Genomic DNA, 24,394 nt, shown 5'->3' on the forward strand with positions numbered 1-24,394 from the left:
TTTCAGTAGAAAATTACAAACACATGTTGAATTGCAGTTACAGTTCATTAGGCAGTAAATGGGAGGTGTAAAAATAAAGACATAATAAATAAATAAAGTATTTTCAAGTATTACCTTCTTTAATCCTCACAGCAACCGTACGAAATAAATTTTTTATTTCTGTTTTGTGAATGAAAATTTGGAAGCTAAGAACAGTAAATTTTATCCTAGAGGAGTAATTTATCCCAGCTCACAGAGCTTGAAAATAGCAGAACAGGGATACTTTTTGATTCCAAAGCCCATACTCTTTCCACTATATTCGGCTTCCTCCCAGTAGCTTCTGGCGTGCCAGCATGAACTAAGTCTGTCTCTTTTTCAAAGTAATCAAATTCGGGCCAGTAAAACATTAAAAATGTATTCACTTTAATTTTTCTTTTAATATTTATTTATTTTTGAGAGAGAGAGACAGAACATGAGTGGGCAAGGGGAAGAGAGAGAGTGAGACACAGAATTGAAAGCAGGGTCCAGGCTCTGACCATCAGCACAGAGTCCAGTGCGGGGCTCAGAGCCATGAACCACATGATCATGACCTGAGCCAAAGTTGGATGCTTAAGCATTGGAGCCATGAGCCACCCAGGCACCCCCAAAATTCATTCAATTTAAAACTTCTCCCTACCATCTAGGCCAAATATAAACTTAGAAACCTATAGTGGAGGGAGGATCTGGTTAATATTACTCTGCACATTCCCCTTTCTGGTTTGGGGCCTCTTCAGCTTTGGGGCAGGAGGAGGAAGAAGGTTGCATGGGGCCAAGAACAGACTTATTCAGATGGTACAGTTGTTATCTGGTCTATTTAGCTTTGAGTGTGACAGATTTCAAATGTTAGTTCTTTTACTTGAGGATTACTTTCTTGAATTTCTCGAAGACGTCACCACTGTGGATCTCTCCTTTATAGTTCCCTTGACTACGGTAGGGCTCCTCTGGCAGCCTACTTCTGTTGCCTCCTAGTAGCTAGAGATCCACCCCTCAATTGGGGTTTTCTTGCCCCTCCAGATAGGTCTTTTGGGGCAGAATCATCAAGATGACCCAGATCAGAAATTCAGTGCATTTCACAGCTATAAACCATACCCCTGACCTTTGCTAGTGTTTTCCAAATGAGTTCCCTGGTCAAAAGACTAACCACATGAATATAACTACTCCTGCATAAAGTTCAGAATATCTGCCTTAAGTAGACTTTTTGCACTAAGATTTTCATATATGCAGGGGAGTATAATAATAGTATAGTGGTAATAGTAGCAGTAGTAATAATTACAGTGTTCTATAATGGTATGATATAACATAAGCAAAACTTTGTATTACTGTTAACAAAGTAAATATGGAACCTAAGGAAAAACAGAAAAACCATTTTAGAGACTCTAAGTAGAGAGTTTAGGTAACCCACCAAATTCAAGTTGTCTAAAATGGCTTTGAATGAAAAATGTCTCTCTGTGCCCTTATTCTGTCATTTCTGAAGGTAATGTCAGTTAACAGTTTATTTTGTGTGCATTCAAAGATGTTCTATACATTTATAAGTACATATTATTTGTTTAAAAAATAAAAATGAAGGGCACAGTTAAGCGACTGACTCACGGTTTCAGTTCAGGTCACGATCTCACAGTTTTGTGGGCTCGAGCCCTGTGTCGGGCTCTGTGCTGACAGTACGGAGGCTGTTGGGGATTCTCTCTCTCTCTTTCCCTCTTTCTCTGCCATTCCCCCACTTCAACAGTAACTGTCTCAAAATAAACCTTAAAAAATTTAAATTAAAAATACAAATGAATTCTATTTATAAGTGTAGATAAAGTTAGGTAAGTTTTCATTTAGCAGTATATCTGCCGTCTTTTCAGAGCAACACATGTAAATGTAGCTCATTCTCTTTTTTTAATGTTTATCTATATTAGAGAGAGAGAGAGAGTGCAAGTAGAGAAGAGGAGAGAGAGAGGGAGACAGAATCTGAAGCAGGCTCCAATCTCCAAGCTTGACGCAAGGCTTGAACTGATAAGCCATAAGATCGTGACCTAACTGAAGTCAGATGCTTAACTGACTGAGCCACCCAGGCGCCCCTGGCTCATTCTTTTTAATGGCTCCATAATGCTTTCTGTGAATTGACTTTGATAACCCCTCTTGTATTGACATTGTTTCCAACTTTTTTTCTTTTGTGAACAGTGTTTGTTGGATATTCTTGCATATATCTTTGCATACTTGTATAAGTATTATCTCTAGGAATACATTTTTTTTTAAGTTAATTTATTTTGAGTGAGAGAGAGCGCACGTGCGTGGGAGGTGGGGCAGAGCAGGGAGAGAGGGTGAGAGAGAATCCCAAGTGGTCCCCAAGCTGTCAGCACAGAGCCCTACACAGGGTTCAGTCTCATGAACTGTGAGATCATGACGTGAGCCGAAATCGAGTCAGACTCTTAACTGACTGAGACAACCAGGTTCCTCTTTAGGATACATTTCTGAAAGTATAGTTGTTGAGTCAGAAAGTATGTGAATTAAAATTTTTTTGATACATTACCAAATTGCCTTCCAGAGTGGTTCTACCAATTCCTTCTAACCTGTTTAAAGTGGAGATCTCTTGAAATAAAGATGCAAGTGACTGACACTCAGTTTAAAGAATTTAACTGGAAGTTTTCCAAGTTTTAGTTGGAAAAATTTTTACATCTGACTGGATGTAAATCAGTGGGGAAAGATGTTTTTTACCAAAAGGCACTAAAATGGTTTAATTTCCTTTTTTAAATTTCTAGTGAATATCTTCAGGGTTCAATATTAAGAGGCTAGTTTTTGTTTATTCATATTTAATGGGGAAAGGAATTTAAATAAAATGAAAAACAAATTATTAACTTAACTTGTATGGACTCTAACATATTAATTTGAGATGGGGATAAAAGTATAAGCAGAAGGGCACCTGGGTGGCTCAGTTGGTTAAGCGTCAAACTCTTAATTTCAGTTCAGGTCATTATCTCACCATAATGAGATTGAGCCCCATTTTGGGCTCTCAGCTGACAGCATGAAGGCTGCTTGGGATTCTCTCTCTCTCCCTCTCTCTCCCTGCTCCTGCTCACTCACTCTGTCTCTCAAAATAAACTGAAAAAAAAAAAGTATAAGCAGAAAGTTTTTGGGTATAGTAGACCATTTGCATTCATAATACTTTGTTCTACCCTGTTTAAAAATTTCTTAAATTTCCTGAACAGATATTCACTTTTATATTTATGCTTCCAAGATTTGCTAGGTACCTAACATATTATGATTCTCGTGAATGTAATGATACTATATACAACTAAGACAATATTATCTTTCTAGGAATATAATTCAAAATATGTTGACTTGATTGAGGAACAACTTAATGAAGCACTTACTACTTACCGAAAGCCAGTTGATGGTGATAACTATGTTCGTCGGAGTAACCAAAGGTACAGACTAGTTAATGGAATAATTTATTGCTTGTCCTCAAAAAAAAAAGCCAGTTTGTAATAACTCTTTATTGTTTGAAGTGTTCTGAGTACTTGGGAATTTTATTTCCTATACTGTCATGAAAAAATGTTAAAGCATAGCATTGATTGCTAAAAAATTCCAGTGTCATTCCTAACATGCTGAATACCGTTACTGATCTAATTCATATACCTTTCATGCTCTTACCCTAGTCTATTAGTTTGAGGCCAGCTAAACTTATTTTTCTAGAGAAATCCTCATGCTTCTCCACCTTCATATTTTTTTGTATACTGAAGGATTATATCTTTATCTAGTACTTTAGTAGTAGTACTAATAAAGTATTAGTACTTTAGTAGTACTTTAAAGTAGTACTTTATTAAAATGTCTAGTACTTTATTAGTGGTCCTTGTTTTAATTAGCATATTGTAAATAAGTCAGTAGGTATATCAGTATTCTTTATTATACTAGATTACAGCGTCCTCATGTCTACCTGCCCGTACACCTGTATGGACAACTGGTACATCACAAAACAGGCTGTCATTTGTTGGAAGTACAGGTAAAAACATAATTTAATCATTTTAAATAGTTAGAGTGGTAGGAAAAATTCTTAGTATTGCTGAAGTAGTATCTTTGCAAAAACTTCTCAAAAGCCTTAAAGTTAGTGGCATAATTGCTTTAAAAGCCATCTATCTTATAACTGATGTAGGCATTCTGTGTTTGTAATCCTTAGACATATTACTGCCTTGCATGCCTTTCCTTTCCCTGACTTAGGTACTCCCTTTTGCATAACTAATATGTTACATAGAGTGAGTAACCCACTGAGTTCTGTCCTTTATATTTTGGGGGAGAAGTTTATCTCTTTAGTAAAAATATACCAAAAAAGTGAATTTTTTTATTCTTATCGGGAAGTTAAATTGAACCTGGAATAGATTTAGTTATCTTTGCTGAGCAACAAACTGGAAGTATTAATTCCTGTCTGTGCTTCCCTGTTCCCCTGTACTTCATGAAAGGTAACAGGATTAGTCATGCAGTTCCTGCCTTCCTACTCAGCACACCAAATTTATGGCTGTAAATGTGTCTTGCTACTAGGTGTTTTCAATAAATGTAACCTTTTCCTTATTTTATAATTAGATATATAAGTATCTGTGTGTTTCTTCTGAACAATAATATCTATGCAGTTTATGTTTATTTAAAAGTTTTGCATAAATATAGTCTGGTGTCCTCTATTTTTGTATTATGTCTGTGAAGACTTCTGAGGCACATATCTTTATATTTATGTTTTTAATTCACTAATACTGTTTCCTGTTTTAAAAAATGATAATTTTGGCTGAAATTTTTATAATACTAGATACCAGGTACTTTGTTAAGCACTTTATATGTAATAATTAAGTCATTAAACCTTTTGAGACAAACCTCTATTTTAGAGATTAGGAAATAAAGTATGGGGAGATTAGATAACTTGCTCAAAGCCACATAGCTTTCTTTCTTTTTTTCTTTCTTTCTCCAGAATATTATTACCGAACTCTGTCATAATGTTCGTACACCAGATTTGGATAAGTGGGAAGAAATTAAAAAGCTGAAAGCATCTCTTTGGGCCTTGGTTTGTAATAAACACTTCTATGATATTTTCATCATTTTAAGACTTTTCTAATTTTCCCATTAATAATAAGAATCATATTATTTGGATTTGTTCTCAGATTAATGTTCTAAGACCAAGATTGTTTCTGCCCATTTTAAATATTACTTTTAGGCTAGAAGATAGATGATTAAACTATTAGTTTTCTTGCTAACAAAAATGGAACATTGATTTCTGAAGTCCCTTATTTGAGTTTTTTTTCACATTTTCCCCTCATAGATGGGGTTAATTTTTTGTTTTTGGTACCTTTCCAAATTTCTTGAAAGAGTTACTCTTATAAATATATTTGATACAGTGATTTCTTTTCTTTCAGGGAAATATTGGCTCATCAAATTGGGGTCTCAACTTGCTACAGGAAGAAAATGTGATTCCAGATATACTAAAACTGGCAAAGCAGTGTGAGGTTCTTTCAATCAGAGGGTATGTTATTTCACTCATAAATCTGTCTACTTTATATATATTATTGTTCACAAATGGCTGTGAGGTAAGACTATTTGATGATTCAGTGTTGTCCATTAGAACTATTAACTTACCAAAAATAAATAAAATATAAAATAAAATAAAGTGGGGGAGGTGCCTGGCTGGCTCAGTCAGTAGACTCTGTAACTCTTGGTCTCAGAGTCATGAGTTTGAGTCCCATATTGGGAGTAGAATTTAAAACAAAAAGATTTTGGGGTGCCTGGATGGCTCAGTCAGTTAAGCCTCTGACTTCGGCTCAGGTCATGATCTCGTGGTTCATGAGTTTGAGCCCCGCATCGGGCTCTGCAGAGTGTGGAGCCTTCTTGGGATTCTCCACCCCTATCTGGCCCTCGGCCCTTCCCCACTTGAGATCTCTTTCAAAATAAATAAATAAATAAACTTAAAAAAAAAATTAAAACAAAACAAGATTTTTAAATGCACTAAGTTAAACGTCTTATGGAGCTCCTCCTTGCTTAGTGTTATCATTCCATTTTTATCATTATAATGTAGAAGTTTAGTAACAGATAAACACTGACAGCATAGTGTGTGTTCAAATATTGCAGTAGTCCAGTGGCCCAAATATTCCAGATTGATCCCAGAAAAGCTCTAATATATGTCATTTTTTCCTAAGATTGCATTATGTTCTTTTAAATTACTTCATTGAAATTACAATCTATATTAAGAAGGTTTTCCTGTTATTTATTTCTTCTAAGTTACTCCTAACTCCTCTAAATACATTTTTTCCACAGTTTTTAATTATTTTATTTTATTTTTTTTTAGTTTTTAATTATTTTAAAGAAAATTCAAACGTACATACAGCAAACTAATATTTTGTGGTTGCTTTAAGAAATCTGTTTGGAAATATGAATAGTTCATTACTACATCTTTTACATACAGGACCTGTGTATATGTGCTTGGCCTCATAGCCAAAACCAAACAAGGCTGTGATATTCTGAAATGTCACAACTGGGATTCTGTAAGGCATAGTCGCAAACATCTGTGGCCAGTGGTTCCAGATGACGTAGAGCAACTCTGTAATGAACTCTCGTCTATCCCGAGCACCCTGAGTTTGAACTCAGAGTCAACCAGCTCTAGACATAATAGTGAAAGTGAATCTGCACCATCAAGTGAGTATTGTTGACAAACTTACATGAAGTTAGCTAAAATTAACATTTGCATTTGTAATGTCACAATTTAAATATATTTGTTATATTCCTAACTTACTTTTTTCTAAGATAATTTGGCAGTAATGGGGTCTTGGAGAATATGTTATCTTTTCACAACAGAGAGGATAGCCACCAGCCTACATTGTTCTCTCTCCTTGCATTCTAAATAGCTTTTGGAAAGTCCTACTCACAGAGTTAAAGAAATAAGCTATGTGTCAGAAGAACCATTCTCCTTTTTGCTTATTCTAAAATCTAAAAAGTAAATATTCTACTGTCTTCGCTTATAAATTTTGTTCACTCATTTTTCAGATATAGAGATTTTTGAACCAGAATGTATTTGTTCAGAGATATTATATTCACATGTTCATTTTTGAGAGAGGAGCTAAATTTTAAAACTAAACAGTGAAATTATTAAAAGATAGAGTGTAAAAAATCAATTAAATAAAAAACGGTTTGTGGTTTTAATCCCTGTGTTAAATGCCATTAGGCATACAAAATTTCAGACATGTTCTTTTTAAGAAAATGATGCAACATTTATCAAACCATGGTTCACCAGGTCTAAGATGCTGTGAATTATAGGATGTGCCAGTATTTCAGTGTACCACGAAAAAAAATAAGAAAACAATGCTGCCTATTAAACTAGGACATACCACTGATTGCAAGATGCATTCTCATTTTAGAGATATTAAGTGTGAAAAATGTGCATCTTAGAATCAAAATATGGAAATACAATATGCAAATTTATTTAGTTTTATTTTGCTTTCTTTCAAAATATATTTTGAAAGTAGTTTATAATTCCTCAACAAAAGTTAAAAATAGGATAAAATCTCATAGATGACATTAGACACCCAGATTCAGCCTTTTACTAGAATTAGACACTGAATTTAGATGAGTTCCTTTATGCCTAAAAGAAAATAACAAATGAAACTAATTAGTTTAAACATGAATTTAAAATGCTATGACTTAAAAAAATTTTTTTTAAAAATATGTGACTTGGTTCCTTGGATGTGTATTTTAAGACTGGGAATTCATTTCTATTGTAATTTGAAGAATAAACAGGAATCTGTACCAACTGAGTGAGCATCCATGGTCAAATCCCCTTCTTTTTTCTTTAATTTTTTTTTAATGATTATTTTGGAGAGAGAGAACATGTGCATAAGCAGGGGAAGGGCAAAGAGAGAGGAAGAGAGAGAACCCCATGCAGACTCTGTGCTGTCCGTGCAGAGCCCAGTGTGGGGCTCCATCCCATGAACTGTAAGATGATGACCTGAGCCGAAGTCAGATGCTTAACCAACTGAGCCACCCAGGGGCCTCTGCTTCTTTTTTTCTTAATTTTATCCTGAATATTTGGAGACTTTGGAAGATCACTCTCATTAAGACCATCAGTAGTACCTGAGTGGCTCTGTAGGTTACAGGTCTGACTCTTTTTGATTTAGGCTCAGGTCATGATATCCTAGGTTCATGAGACTGAGCCCTGTGCCGGTCTCCACATTGTCAGCTCAAACTGCTTGGGATTCTCTCTTTCTCTCTCTCTCTGCCCTTCCAATGCTTGTGTGTGATTGCCTGTGTGTGGATGCATGCACATCGTCTCTCTCTCCCCCTGTCCCCCCTCTATCTCTCTCTCAAAATAAATAAACATTAAAAAAAATAAACAGTCAATCTCCCCCTGTCCCCCCTCTATCTCTCTCTCAAAATAAATAAACATTAAAAAAAATAAACAGTCAAACCAAAACACACTTCATGTAAACTGTGCCATATGAATCCTGTAGTTTTTCTTTGGAAATAACAGAAGATCCTCATAGATCTAATTTCACATTTTATTCAAGTTCAAACACTTGGTCTCAAGAAGTTCTTATGTGGCTTCTCAGCAGTTTAACCTTTTATTTTTGAAATTTTTCCCCAGATGACTCTTAAACAAAAATTCTGGAAATACATCACTAATAGTTGCTATGATTTTGTTGGTTGTTTTTTATGTGCTCTTATTAACAATCCTTTGATCATAGGTATGTTCATAATGGAGGACGACCGGTTTGGCAGCAGCTCTACTAGTACGTTTTTTCTTGACATCAGTGAAGATACAGAGCCAGCATTTTATGATCGGCCTGGACCTATAAAGGATAAAAATTCATTCCCTTTCTTTGCTTCTAGTAAACTTGTGAAGAATCGTATCTTAAATTCCCTTACTTTGCCTAATAAAAAACATCGTAGTAGCAGTGATCCGAAAGGAGGGAAACTGTCATGTGAAAATAAGACCAACAACAGGAGGATCAGAACACTTACGGAGCCTAGTGTCGACTTTAATCATAGTGATGATTTCACACCCATGTCCACAGTACAGAAAACGTTACAACTAGAAACTTCATTTGTTGGGAATAAGCACGTTGAAGACACCGGTAGTACTCCAAGTATTGGAGAGAACGACTTAAAATTCACCAAGAGTCTTGGTACAGAGAATCACAGAGAAAACACAAGCCGAGAGAGATTAGTTGTAGAAAGTTCCACAAGCTCACATATGAAGATACGTAGCCAAAGTTTTAATACAGACACTACAACAAGTGGAATAAGTTCAATGAGCTCAAGTCCTTCCCGAGAGACAGTAGGTGTCGATGCTACGACTGTGGACACAGACTGTGGAAGTATGAGTACTGTGGTAAGTACTAAAACTGTTAAGACAAGCCACTATTTGACGCCACAGTCTAACCATCTGTCTCTCTCCAAGTCAAACTCAGTGTCCCTGGTGCCTCCAGGTTCTTCTCATACGCTTCCAAGAAGAGCACAGTCCCTTAAAGCACCCTCTATCGCTACAATTAAAAGTCTAGCAGATTGTAACTTTAGTTACACAAGTTCTAGAGACGCCTTTGGCTACGCTACACTGAAGAGACTACAGCAACAAAGAATGCATCCATCCTTATCTCATTCTGAAGCTTTGGCATCTCCAGCAAAAGACGTGCTATTTACTGATACCATCACCATGAAGGCCAACAGCTTTGAATCCAGGTTAACACCAAGCAGGTGAGCAAATACATGCTTAAAAATGAACAATAATGGTTGCATTTTAACAGGTTTAAATGGAAAGCATTAGCCAGGTTTTACATCTACATAAGCCTCAGAACCAACCTATTACAGTTGTTTACTTTGGTAGGCTGTAAGCTCCTAGTTACCCGATATGATTTGAAATGGATTCTTGCAGCTGCGAGGGGGGAAAAGAAATTCTATTAGACCCTGAAAATAAACATAGATGCTTTGCAAGGACACACAAGTCACAAGCTTTTTTTTATTTCTCGCTTCTGCAAGGATCGATTTTAAAAAGAAGCATGTCGGGGGAATCAGGAGCTTAAGACCTACAATAACAAACAACCTTTTCAGGTAGGTCAATTTAAGGCTCCAAAAGTTGACCTTATTATTATTTTTATAAGTAACTACAGATTTCAGTGAAATTCTTTTCATTTTGTCTTAAGTAGCTGTGATTAGTTGGTAGGACCCTAATGAACAGTAAATGAATTCCTTGGCCCTGAGGAGTTAACAGTAGTAAGTTTGCCTGCACTCAGGAACATGTGGGGGATTCCTGTGCCATATCTAAGATTATATCAAGTTGATCAAAATAAACAACTATGATTTTACCTTTAAAACATAGGCAGTGTTAAATTTGTCAGCAGAGATTTTTGTGCCGGTTCTTTGTTGTTGTTGGGCCAGTTACTTCTAAAAACTTTCTTAGTTTTTGGTTATTAATTTATGTTCATTTAAGTGGATTAGTATTTGTCAAGTGCTGAGATAGTGCCTGACACCTATCATCATCATTATCAATCATTATGAGTAGTTATTTCCTTACATAACCCATTTGGCTCTTATAGAACCAAATTCTTAAGAACATTAAGAAGTTATTAAGCAGTTTTGTTTCAGTGATACTAATGCATTTAGTAGAAGGAGTTCCTTTTAAACAGAGAATAAATTATATTTCATTTGATAGAATTTTATAAATTATGCAGTAATATCCTATACCAGGAACTCACTTGGCTTTGGCAAACCCATCAATTCAAAGTAAAATCAGGAGAATCTCTTAATAGCTCACTAGTCTGAATCTATGCAGTAAGGTTTATGAATTTTATTCAAAAGAGGTAAGGTACCTCTGACCCAAAATCAAAGTTTAGTGATACTTATTCTAACAAGCTTGGATATCAGGTTTTCACGCCTATGGAAGCAACAATTAAAAGCTTCTGACTCATAGAACACTCGTAACAGGAAAGGACAACTGAGTATTTGAAAACTCAAAGACCACACCAGTGGCAAGCAGGGGCAGTAAACATAGCACAACAAAGTAAGCAGTAAGAGTCGCACCATTTTAAAGCTCCGTGCAGTAACTGAAGTGTGTTAACTCTGAACTATTCTATTAAAGTCTATTATGTGTCATTGAAACACATTAAAGGCATTTTTATCCAAATTATTGAAAGCATAGATTTGAAAGTTGTACTGCTTAAATAATCAAAAGAATAGGCCAGAAAAAAAGACAGCTACCCCAAATCATTTATTTCCTAACCAATCTGGAGTCTTAGAATCTTATTTCCTATATTCTCTATTAGACCAGAGGAAGCTGGTTTGGAAATTTTACTTCTGGAGTAAAATGCCAGGTTATTGTTATTATAAAGGATGAGTAGGTGCTTTAATTTCTTGTGAGGGAAATAAATAAAAACAAGACAAATAGTCAAGAGAGCCAGAAACAGCTTGTATGAGGACATGACAGCATAACAGAACTTGATGTTCATCAAATCTTTCATTTGTTCTTCAAATTGTATTCAGAACTTGCTATGTACCAGGTACCATGGGAGTAAAATTGTTTTGGCATTAGTCTTCCTGTTCCTACCCCTTTCCTTTGTTTAGTTCAGAGAAAATGAAAATGAGGGAAGGTAACTACAAGTTTACTTTAAAATTAAAGTTTGAAATCCAGGCTGAGAAGGATTATTATTCTTTGTGGAGTTTTTTTTCTTAGAAAATTAAAAGAGTAGGCATGCAGATTCCTGTGGTATAATGGATAGCATGACTCCAAAAGTCTTAAAAACCATATTTCACTGAGCTATGTCCTTGGGACATAATATAATAAACACTCGATTACAAACCCTTAATCCTAAATTCTAATCCTGGCACTGAGTGAATGAACTTGAACAAGGAACAAGGTTTCATAAATTATGCTATAATGTTGCATCTACATGGAATTCAGCAGCTTTGCAAACCTCATCAATCCAGAACAAAACCAAGCAGACTTCAGTTGCTTACTATTATGAATCTGTGTAGTAAAGCTCATGAATTTTGGAGTATCTAGGCCTCAGTTGCCTTTTCTAATGGAATTTGGACTAGATTAGTGGTTTTAAGCTTTTCAAAAGTTGCCTTTTAGGTAGAGAAGCTCTTTCTTCACAAAACATCTCTATGGGAACCTAGTATGGAGAATAGATTAAAATGGAGCTACTCAGTTGAAATAGGGATTAGGAGAGCAACTGATCCAATAATTCCGTTATCTGCAGTACTCCTTTAAGAGTTTTATGGAGTAAGAGAGGTTTAAGAGAATATAATTTAAAAACTGCTGACCTATTTATGAAATTTGTCATTTTTCAACTGTGAGTGGTTTTTAAATGGAAGTCAGAAATTAGTGGGGTTTATTAGGATAATCTTAATAGCTACTATTTGTGAAGGATTTATTTTGTGTGCATTATAAAATAAGTTTTTTAAATATTAGGTTACATTATTACCTTTTAAATGACTTGAGTTTCCAAATGCCAGTATACATTAATGATGGAGCCTTCAGTAGTGCCTTGTATAAACAAAGCAGGCACCTACTAAATATTTTAGCATGTATGTGCATGAATAAGAAATCTGTGTCTTATGGAAGTATCAGCATACCATATTTATTATGGTATCACTAGTTAAGGGATGCTTTGAGGAAATATCAATGCTTCAAATTAAAACTATCTTGTAATATTTACAAATGATGATATTATTGCTGTTCTTCGTCTTCTGTGTTACATAATCTTATTGCTAAAGCGTTAATTACCACACAAAGAATGAGAAGTGTTTATTCTTATATTTCATAAAAATAATGTTAAATGGAGTTAATAGCAATGCCCTTAGTTCTCTGATAGCAAAGTTAGTGGTTTGAAAGGATTGTGAAGATAATCCTTGGATCATACCGGTGACTTTTAAGGTTTGTTTTGTTTTGTCTTTTGCTTCTAGATGTTGAAAGTTCTCTTAATTGCCCACCTTGACACTTTGACCTGGAAGGCCATAGCAGTTGTTTTTCCTAACAGTCTCAATACTGATAATCTTTTGTATGTCATTTTGTAACAGCTAAATAATTTCAAGTGTGTATTTTCTTAATAAGTGATGGCACTGCTTAGTACTTGACTAGCCACTTATCTTCTATGAAGTTGCAAAAATAAATTATAATTTCTGTATATGATTAATATTGCAAATCAAGAAACTAATGTAAGTGGATTTTTTTTATGGTTTTATAGGTTCATGAAAGCTTTAAGCTATGCATCATTAGATAAAGAAGATTTATTAAGTCCTATTAATCAAAATACCCTGCAGCGATCCTCCTCAGTGAGATCCATGGTGTCCAGTGCAACATACGGTAGTTCTGATGACTACATTGGTCTTGCTCTGCCAGTAGACATCAATGATATCTTCCAGGTACCATAAATTCTCTTGTTTTCTTATGAGTTGGTTTCCTATTATTTCATATTCTGTAACTGCTTACTAGAAATTATATTTTAGAGTGAATACTGTTTGGGGGGAAAATCATTTTTTAAGGCAGTTTTGTTTGAAGACATTTTATGATGGAAACAATTTCACCTTTCTCTACTATTATGCACATTTTTATTTAGTATTTCTAAGTCCTTCCTTCTCTTCCCATACCAAATCAGCATCTTGTTTGAGTTCTTTATCAGTGTGTTCTCTATAGAAGTTTAGTGAATTTTTAACTTTGCTTTTTAGTCACATTTGACTTATCCTTTTGTGTTTTTTCACATCTAACCTTGTGTAAGTTTCACAGTATATTCCTTGTTTTTTTAAACCTATTTAGCCTGTACAGGCAGCCACCTGTGCCCATTCATATAAGGTGACCCTAATCTCCTCAGATACTCAGAAATTTCTACATGGTAGATTGTACTAAAGAATATGCATTTGCTCAAGAATCTGTTTAGATAATTTCTAACACCTAATTTAGATAAAATTTAGATAATGTAGATAAAAGTATCTAATTTAGGTAATTCTAAAATGATCACTTAATATTTATTGAAATTACCAAGAATAAATAAGGGCTTTAAGGATTATTTGTTATTTTGTCAAATTTTGGTAATTTAACCTTTAGTGAACTTTTTGTTGTAGGTTTATGTGCTATAGCAATTTTATTTAAATTGCATTTCATTTAATTTTGCTAATATAAAGTGAATGTCTTCATAATTTATCTATTTTAGGTGAAGGATATTCCCTATTTTCAGACGAAAAACATACCTCCACATGATGATCGAGGTGCCAGGGTGTTTGCCCATGATGCAGGAGGTAACACGTGGCTTTAGTTTTTGTGAGACTCCTCTCTATATTAAAAAGAAAATTGTTTTTAAAACAAAGTTTATATAAAAGAAAAAATACTTTTTAGTGGGATGACATTAAAAATTCAGATAAACTTACTTTTGGGCCAACTTAAAAATTTTACCAAAATAATTGCATCAATTTTATATATATTTTTATGAGGGGCTTGACTTAAAGTGTTCTTCCAACTAAGCCTCTCAAGAAGACAAAAATTAGATTAGTTGATTTAAAAATTAATGCATGAAAAACTTGAAACACTAATCCTTTCAGAGGGTCTAAGAAACCAGATGTTTGGGGTTGGAGAAAGATAAAAATATATATTACATGATCTCTCTTTGTTATGAACTGTAAGACTTTAATGAAGGTATGCCTATCAGCCACAGGTTAAAGCTTCAGAATCTTGATTCTCTTTAAACAACTACTCTTTAAACTTAGAATTATTACATTTCTTTATGGAAGTACTGCTAATAATGATGCCTTAAGTATATATTTTTAATTTTCCATTTTATATTTAAAATTTTTTATTTTTTTTTAAATATTTTTATTTCTAGGAGAGAGAGAGAGAGACAGCATGAGCAGGGGAGGGTCAGAGAGAGAGGGAGATACAGACTCTGAAATAGGCTCCAGGCTCTGAGCTGGCAGTCAGCACAGAGCCCAATGCAGGGCTCAAACCCACGAACAGCGAGATCATGACCTAAGCGAAAGTCGGACAGTCAACCGACTAAGCCACCCAGGTGCCCCTCTATATAAAATTTCATATTAAACTAATATTTAATCATATCTGCTAACTTTAATTATTTTCCTAATTTAAAGCAAATTAGATTTTAGTCCTAGAAAGAGTTCAGATTTTCTTCCCTAGTTTTCCTTCTTCAAAAATTCACATTGTTTGAGGTACCTGGAAGGAGATGTCATTGATACTATCTTCATCAGATTCTGTTTCATGTTTACTTATGCACAGGTCTTCCATCTGGGACTGGAGGTCTTGTCAAAAACTCCTTTCACTTGCTGCGACAACAGATGAGTCTTACAGAAATAATGAACTCGATCCATTCAGATGCTTCTCTGTTTTTAGAAAGTACAGAAGACACTGGATTACAGGAGCATACAGATGATAACTGCCTTTATTGTGTCTGTATTGAAATTCTGGGTTTCCAGCCCAGTAACCAACTAAGTGCAATATGTAGTCATTCAGGTAAGTGATTATGAGCATCTCCACCTCATATGAATCTGCTCCAGTCAAAGTCATGTCCCAGCTCTGATGACGACCCCTCTGACTCACTACCATTCTCCATTCTCACTGCCCTGGCTTTAGTTCAGTCACTCAGCATTTCCTATTGGAGAGTTTGTGTCTCTGTCTCCAGTTTTGGCCCCTTCCAAGTCACCTTTCATACTGTTTTCTGGGATTAGTCTGTTAACCGTTTTTTACTGGCTATTCATGCCCAGCACATAAGACTCTGTGATCTGTCTGTTGTCTTTTATTATCTTTTTTTTTTTTTGATGTTTGTTTATTTTGGAGAGAGAGAGCAAGTGGGGGAGAGGCAGAGAGATAGGAAGACAGAATCCCAAGCAGACTTCACACTGTCAGCACAGAGCCCATCGTGGGGCTCAAACCCATGAACCGCAAGATCATGACATGAGCCTAAATTAAGAGTCGGATGCCTAACCGTCTAAGCCTCTCAGGCCCCCCCTTTTTTTCTACTATTAGTAACATACAGTATTACATTAGTTCCAGGTGTACAATATAATTACTCAACAATTCTGTTTTTCTTTTAATATTTTTAAATTTCAGTGTGGTTAACTTACACTGTTATATTAGTTTCAGGTGTACAATATAGCGATTGAACAATTCTGTACGTTACTCAGTGCTCATCATGATAAGTGTGATCTTGATGGTCTGTATCTCTTTCACCCCTTGCCCCACCTATCTCTCGTCTGGCAGTCACCATTTTGTTTTCTGTGTTTAAGAGATTTTTGTTTTTGTTCTTGTTGTTTTTTGAGAGAGAGCATGTGGGGTAGGAACAGAGAGAAGGAGAGAGAATTGTGGATGCAGAGCTTGATCTCACAACTATAAGGTCATGACCTGAGCCAAAATCAGTAGTCGGATGCTCCTCTGACTGAGCCACTCAGGCACCCCAAGTTCGTTTTTTTATTTGTTTTTCTCTGATTCACTTTACTTAGCATTATACTGTGTAGGTCTGTCCATCCATGTTGTTACAAATGGCAGGACCGCATTCTTTTTTATAGCCATGTAGTAATTCCTGTGTGTGTGTGTGTGTGTGTGTGTGTGTACACACAGATCTTTAGCCATTCACTGTGAATAGACACTCGGGTTCCTTTCATGTCTTGGCTGTTGTAATGCTGTAATAAACATAAGGGCTCATATATCTTTTTAAATTAAGTGTTTTTGTTTGCTTTGGGCAGATACCTAGTAGTGGAATTACTGAATCATATGGTAGTTATATTTTTTAATTTTTTCAGAAACCTCCATACTGTTTTCTACAGTGGCTATGCCAAAATGCATTTTGATCAATAGTGCATGATTGATGCACATCCACACCGACACTTGTTATTTCTTATGTTTTGACTTCAATCATTCTGACAGGTGTGAGGTGATACCTCATTGTGGTTTTGATTTGCATTTCCCTGATGATTAGTGATGTTGGCCATTATCTGTGTGCCTTCTTTGGAAAAATGTTTAGGTCCTCTGCTCATTTTTAATTGGATTACTTGAGGGTTTTTTTGGTATTGAGTTATGTAAGTTCTTTATATATTTTGAATATCAACCCATTATTGCATGTCGTTTGCAGATATCTTCACCATTCAGTAGGTTATCTTTTTGTTTTCTTGATGGTCTCCTTTGCTGTGCAGAGCTTTATATTTTAATGCAGTCCCAGTAGTTTAATTTTGCTTTTGTTTCCCTTGCCTTAGGAGACATACCTAGGAAAATATTTCTACAACTAGTGTCAAAGAAATTAGTGCCTACTATTTCTTCTAGGAGTTTTATGGTTTCATGTCTCCCCTTTATATCTTTAACCCATTTTGAGTTTATTTTTGTGTATCGTGTGAGAACGTGGTCTAGCTTCATTCTTTTCATATAGCTGTCCGGTTTTTCCAGCACNGTACTAGATCTTGAAATTTTCAAGACTGCTTGACTATTTGAGGTCTTTCATCATTCCATACATATTTTAGTATTATTTGTTCTAGTTCTGTGAAAAATGTTGGTATCTTAATAGGGAGTGCATTAAACCTGTAGGTTGTTTTGGGTAGTGTGGATGGATATTTTATCAGTAGTGGTTCTTCTAATCCATAAGTGTGAAATAATCTTTCTATTTGTTTGCATCATCTTCAGTGTCTTTCATCTGTCTTTTATACTTTTCAGAGTATGGGTCTTTAATCTCCTTGGTTAAGTTTATCCCTAGGTATTTTCTCATTTTTGGTACAATTATAAATGGGATTTTTTTCTTAATCTCTGTGCATCATTATTAGTATATGGGAATGCAACAGATTTCTGTATACTGATTTCATAATTCTGGGCATGAAAAATGTGTTTTCCGTGCTGTTGTTCCCTCTTTCCCCTACCCCTTCGGCATGTACAAGCTCATCACAGACAGCCTCTTTCTCAAGCCCACCTCATCCTGAATGTCAGGAATATTTTCCCTGTGAAACTGCCCCTAACTCTAAGTTAGATGTTGATACTCCTTCCTCTGTACTTGCATTGCCCTCATAATAATTATGGTTGGTTTTTTTTTCCCTGCCACTCATGAAGTTCCTTCAGTATATGAGCTGTCGTGTCTTTTCAGTTTTGTATTTCTAATCCATAGCTGTGTACTGCTTTGTATAGTAGGCAATATGTTTTTAGTGAGAGTAGACTCAGATTCAGCTTTCGTACATGATTCAGCAGATGACACATGCATATCTTCCCTGCCCCACAATGGAGTTCTATCCTGATAGACCCATCCTAAGTTAAGAAAATCCTGAGTCGAAAATGCATTTCATACAGCTGACCTATCAAATATTAATAGTTTAGTCTAGCCTGTCTCTCTCTTTTTTAATTTTTTTAATGTTTATTTATTTATTTTGAAAGAGCATGAGCACTAGCTGAGGAGGGGCAGAGAGACCAGGAGAGAGAGAATCCCAGGCAGGCTCCACGCCCAGCACAGAGCCTGACATAGGGCTCAGTCCCACAACCATGAGATCACAACCTGAACCTAAATCAGGAGATGGATGTTCAACGTGCTGAGCCATCCAGATACCCCTAGTCTCATATGCTCAGAGCACTTACATTAGACTACAGCTGGGCAAAATCAACAAAGTCTGTTGTATAGTTAAGTATTAACTACCTCATGTAATTGATTGCATGCTCTGCTGAACGTGAAACAATGGTTTTATGGGATCAGAACAGTTGTAGTGTATTAGCGGTTTACCTCATGCTCACAGGACTGACTGGGAGCTGTGGCTCGCTGTCACTGTCCAGCATCACGAGAGAGGATCATGCCGCAGAGTGCTAGCGCAGGGAGGGATCCAGATTCAAAATTTGAAGACATTTCTACTGAATGTGTATCATGTTTGCATCATCATAAAGTTGAGCCATCACCAGTTGCGGACCATCTGTGTTAGCAATTTCAAACTAATGTGTGTTTATGGGAGTGCTTACAGTGTTTCTATAGACAGCTTTTCCTGGTGAATATCATGTAGCCATATTCAGAAAAACGTAGTATAAGCAAAATTCTCTGAGTTACTCTTCTAAATTTCTCCTTGGTATTCTGATTCAGAACTTTCCAGCATGCTGATGGGTTGCAGCATGCTGATGCACCGTAAATAGGACATGGGTATGCTAAGATAATTAATTCCCTTAGTGCTTCCATACCCCTAGGGCCTTGGTTTGGACTAACTCTTGGATTAGGCATTTTCCACTGTGAACAGCCCTGTCCAGGGCCCCAGTGCGCTGTAATAATTATTCTCATTTCCTGTGAGTGAGAGGTTTGAGCCATATTGTTCTAATGTATTACACACAGTAGAAAATAATGTGGTTTTAAATAATTTGCTCTGTGCTGTTTATGATATTTTAGTTTCTGCAAGTTCTTCATTTATATACTTATAAAATATAGGTTTCAAATATTCATGAAACAGCTACTGTGGACTTTACTATACAGTTTTCTACTTACCAAACAAGAAACAGGGAAACCAGCCCTCTAATTACCTAGTCACAAGACAGTCACAGCTAATTTGAATCCATTTGTGGCCTGTGGCTGGGAAAGTGATCAGGCAGAGAGCATCACGGGGCTTGGGACTTGTGAAAGACTTGCTGTGGGCAGAAGGGCGCTCACCTTGCCACAGCTGTCAGCTTCTCTGCTGGGGCACCAGGGAGAGGAAGTGTTACTAAGGAGCAGCAGGGGAAGAATGACTCTGAACTGGGAAATGATTGCAGTTTTTTACCGATGCCCATCTCGGAAACGTGAAGGGAGGAAGGCCAAATGGTTAAAAAGTCACCGAACTTTTATTCATTCATGCCCTCAACATAATATTTATTATGCCGCCACCGTGGGTCAGGCATTAAACTAGATGCCAGGAAAGCTTTTGTGAGGGAGGGAAAACAACAACAACACACTGTTCTTAAACTCTTTGAACTTCAGTTCAGTGGGGGAAAGAAATGGATAAATGGATTGATTGATCGATCACTTGATCAGTTGATTGTGTAAATATAATACGGCATTTGTATCAAGTGTCATCAAGGGTAGGGACGTGGTATTAGCAAAAGAATATAACCAAGTAGGCAGGTCAAAGAGGAGACTTCTGAAGAAGTTATTATTGAGCTGTGGCCTAAAGAATGAATAGAAGCTAACAAAGTAAAGACTGGAGTATAGAGAATTTGAAGGGAGAGACAACAGCTTGAGCAAAGGTCTTCTCTATGAGAGTGTACATGGGAAGTAGGAGGGACTGAAAAGACCTTTGTGATTAGAGCTCAGGAAGCAAGATGGAGGAAGATACATGATCTAGAGAGATAAGCAGAGACCTGGCCCAGCACATCTCCTCCTACCCAGAGTACAGAGGACCAGCAGCATCAGCATCACCTAAGAGCTTGTCAGAAATGCAGAACCTCAAACTCCACCCACACACACAATCAGAATCTGCATTTTCACGAGACTCCCAGGTTGGTCATGTGCACAGTACAGTTTCAGAAGCATTTCTATAGGCCACGTGGAAGATTTGTATATCAGAAAGAAGGCATCCATATTATCCAGGGCAGAGAACTAAAAACGAATCCCTGCACTATTTAATGATCATTTTAAAGGAATGTAAAGACTTGAGCACATTTAATTCTTTAAAACATCTGGGCTGCCGGTCGTTCAAAAATGGAAAGCTCAAAGGGAAGGCTGTTGGAGTAGAATGTTTGCTAACATCCTGTTCTGCTTCTTCCACCTTCACAGATGTTCATGCAATTATATAGTTCTAGTGTACTTAGAGAAATGAGTTTTGTTTTGTATTTTTTTAAAAATGAGAACGGATGACATGTTCAGAGATAGGATGTGATTCTAACAGGTTAGACATGTTAGGAATCATCATCACTGGCTAAAGGGAAGGCTGAAATATATAGAACTTTATAACTTTTCAGAAACATGTCAGTTGAATAAAGTATAACTTTCTTCTGTTCTTGTGCTGGAATGTTTTGTCGTCATAGTCCCTGGGTAGTTCATCAATTGAGTCTAAAATAACATGTTCATCTCTTACCTGCTTCTTCAGCACTACTGCTTTTTAAGTACATCTTTAGTTCTCAAATCTTTTGGCAGTAGTTTTACTTTTTAAATCAATGAATGATGAAGTAGCATGTGTTACTTACATGATTTTCTTAATAACCAAAATTTTAAAACTATGCCAATTCATATTCTTTTCCAAGGAACCAAAGCATTTTCTGCTTAGTATTATGTAAATAGTAATCTTAGGAAGTCTTAGAGGTGAAAAGAGGGGGTGATATCTGTTTTTTGGAAAACAACATAGGGAGAGATGGACATTGGTTTGGCTTCCTGGGCTTTCTGGGCTTTCAAAATAGGGTTTTTTTCTCCTCTCCTGTGACAATGTGCCGTAGTAGAAAGAGTACTGGACCATCTGTCAAGAGCCCTTACCTTCTGGCTGAGTTTGCGTCTCCTTTCTCTGAATCTCTTTTCTTTCATGAGATGAGAGCTTTAATTAATTTCCAGTGTTTCTGAGAGCACTAAGGTTGTAGGATTTTATTGGTTGCCCATTGTTACTACCTAAAAGGACAGCCAAAGACTTCCTGCTTTCCATTTGCCCTAATCACTTGAAGTACTCAGGAAAATTTTAAATCAAAAAATTAATGTCATCTTAGAGACACTGAGATGTTTGGTTGACTTCAAAAATCCCATCTAGGAGTAGCTTAGCAACGCATGGGTAGTATTGTAAATTTAATTCTGAGGAATGAACTGATGACAAGCCCAGGGAAGTATGATTCTTCTATTGGTAATTATTAAATGGGGAGAAAAGCAAGTCATAGAATAAGAGTATAATCCAACTTAACATACCCAAAGGACAAGAAAAACAAATTGAAAATAGCAAAAGATCTTAAAATATATATATGTGTCAAATGTTTAGCCATATTTCCCTTTGGAGAGGCATTTAGTTTGGGGGTGGGAGTCATGGGTAGGGGGGTAAATAAGGTACCTTCATGTTTTATTCTATATATGTCTTTATTTGAATTCTTTAATCACATATTTATGTATTTTTTGTAATTTAGGAAAATAAAATTTATATATAAATGTCTTTAGAATTTAAAAAATTTCACCATCTGAGCAATCTGAATTTATTTTCAAGATCATTGTGGAAAATGTTGAAAATTGGAAAGAAATTATAAGAAATCATCTCCTCTCTGGTATATGATGCAGACATCGGAATTAAGCCATTATGATAATTATTGCAATAATTCACTTTTTCTTCAGACCTTCAAGACATTCCATATTCTGACTGGTGTGAGCAGACGATCCATAACCCCTTAGAAGTGGTTCCTTCTAAGTTTTCAGGGATTTCTGGGTGCAGTGATGGAGTGTCTCAAGAAGGCTCAGCCAGCAGCACCAAAAGCACAGAATTGCTCCTAGGTAAGTTTCAGATTCAAATCCAAGCATTGTTAGTAAAACTATACTTAGTTTTGTGGCTGCTGTTGATAAATAATGTTATAATTGAAGTCATCTCAAAACTGTGACAAGTCTGTTTTAGTCAGGTGTACTTAGCCAACTATCGCACCTGTATCAGCTGCTTAGGTGTGTCCTTTTAGTTGTCTTCTTGCATTAGAATTTTGTTTCCAGAACGATCAGTAGATTATGTGCAGTTTATCTCTATGCCTTCGATCTTTAAGTAAGGTTTAAGAACAAATTTCATGAGTTGTAGTCATTTTCTACTGTGAGAAAGATAAAATATTTTAATCTCCTTTTCAGGTGTTAAAACAATTCCAGATGATACACCAATGTGCCGTATACTCCTTCGCAAAGAAGTTCTGAGATTAGTCATTAATTTAAGTAGTTCAGTTTCAACCAAGTGTCATGAAACTGGGCTTTTAACGTAAGTAAACTATGAGTATTCTCTGTTCTGCTTTTTAAGGTAAAAAAGATCCTTGGAACTTCAAAGGTTAGACTAACCTTCAAAGGTGAGACTAATTAGCTTACGTCCATAGTCTGCATGGTATATCTGTGTGAGGCTAGATTTCCTTCGTGTATTTCAACCAAAATAACGTATTACAGTAACAAACTTAACGCAGAAGTAAATTTGTGAATCTATCTTCTATTAAGCCAGACTTAATGAGATCTGTAAAAATGTAAAACAGTACCATTCTTCTTTTTTAGTTTTGGAAAATACTTTTTATTAAATGTATATATTTATGTTAACAAGTAATGGGCTTATTTTTTAAATGAATTAATATATATTTTGAAATTTTATCAATTTTAACTTCTAATATGGTAATTAATAATAACTGTAACTCACAAAAAAAAAAGCTTTTGGGGGTCTTGAATAATTTTTAAGGAAGTATGGGTATCCTGGGACTGAACAGTTTGAGATAAGCAAACCTATACAAAAACAAGTGATATTTTCTTGGTTTAATTTTCCCCCAATTTTTCCTCTTTCTTGTAGTACATGTTAAAGAATTTTTATTGTTTTCCTAAATCATAGCAGCATGATAGAAGAAAATTTACGTTGAACCATTACTGTCTTTAATCTGCACTGTAAATAGCCGTAGTCCTCAGAAGCAGCAGCACAGGCTCCCGTGCGCTTAATAGTCACACAGATGCCAGGGTCCCAGGGCAGACCTCCTGGCCAGACACTAGCAGTGGCGGGTCCTGAGCCTGAACATCTTGCATCTTGCATGCCACTGTTAGAAAGTGGAATGATAAAAAGAGATAGCCCAGTTAAGGATATTTATAACTCCAGACTAACTTTAAAAACTTCTTTGTATTTTATTTATTTAGTTTTTTAACTTGGGCATGGAGCCCAACACCAGCCTTGAACTCATGACCCTGAGATCGAGACCTGAGCTGAGATCAAGTGTCAGACACTTAACCAAAAACTTATTTCTATTTAAAAATTTAATTTTGAAAATAGTTAAGTCATCCTAGGCTGATAAATAAATTTTGCAATTTCTCATGCTAGTGGTAAAGAATATTTCTGACTTTCCAAGAAACATTTGGGTTTTAATCATTTTAAGAAATTACTCCAAACTTAAAATATCTGGTGTATGAGGTAGGAATATTTAATATTTTATATTCTTATGCTAGTATGCCATCTAATCAATGTTTGGAGGCAAAAAAATATTTAAAAAGTGATATTTTGGAGGAAAATAGGTAAGTCATTATTAGAGTTTTTATCCCACCATCATCTTTTCTTCGGTTTTAGAATTAAGGAGAAGTATCCTCAGACATTTGATGACATCTGCCTTTATTCTGAGGTTTCTCATTTGCTCTCACACTGCACATTTAGACTTCCGTGTCGGAGGTTCATACAAGAATTATTTCAAGATGTACAGTTTTTACAAGTAAGTAGCATTAGTACTTCCGAAATTTACCTTTCAAGAATAATTCTGTTTGGATAAGTTAAAGGAGAGGTCATATCT

At 35.8% G+C, this 24,394-nt stretch overlaps 1 protein-coding gene across 3 annotated transcripts in view; it reads left to right on the top strand.

Annotated features, from left to right (window-relative positions):
* RICTOR (RPTOR independent companion of MTOR complex 2) overlaps positions 1 to 24,394 on the top strand; it is a 119,830-nt gene that overhangs the window by 90,856 nt on the left and 4,580 nt on the right. For 2 of the 3 annotated variants that reach the window (XM_077763466.1, XM_077763467.1), the window contains exons 25-37: positions 3,316 to 3,425; positions 3,913 to 4,000; positions 4,952 to 5,044; positions 5,394 to 5,500; positions 6,437 to 6,666; positions 8,709 to 9,717; positions 10,000 to 10,071; positions 13,206 to 13,383; positions 14,169 to 14,253; positions 15,242 to 15,475; positions 22,236 to 22,391; positions 22,728 to 22,851; positions 24,178 to 24,316. In XM_077763466.1, coding sequence (XP_077619592.1) covers positions 3,316 to 3,425; positions 3,913 to 4,000; positions 4,952 to 5,044; positions 5,394 to 5,500; positions 6,437 to 6,666; positions 8,709 to 9,717; positions 10,000 to 10,071; positions 13,206 to 13,383; positions 14,169 to 14,253; positions 15,242 to 15,475; positions 22,236 to 22,391; positions 22,728 to 22,851; positions 24,178 to 24,316 — 2,625 coding nt within the window. The remainder of the gene's footprint in view (positions 1 to 3,315; positions 3,426 to 3,912; positions 4,001 to 4,951; positions 5,045 to 5,393; positions 5,501 to 6,436; positions 6,667 to 8,708; positions 9,718 to 9,999; positions 10,072 to 13,205; positions 13,384 to 14,168; positions 14,254 to 15,241; positions 15,476 to 22,235; positions 22,392 to 22,727; positions 22,852 to 24,177; positions 24,317 to 24,394) is intronic. The other variant, XM_077763468.1, reaches the window with a different exon arrangement.

Source organism: Crocuta crocuta, unplaced genomic scaffold (assembly GCF_008692635.1).
Source record: "Crocuta crocuta isolate KB4526 unplaced genomic scaffold, BGI_CrCroc_1.0 scaffold4, whole genome shotgun sequence".
NCBI lineage: Eukaryota > Metazoa > Chordata > Mammalia > Carnivora > Hyaenidae > Crocuta > Crocuta crocuta.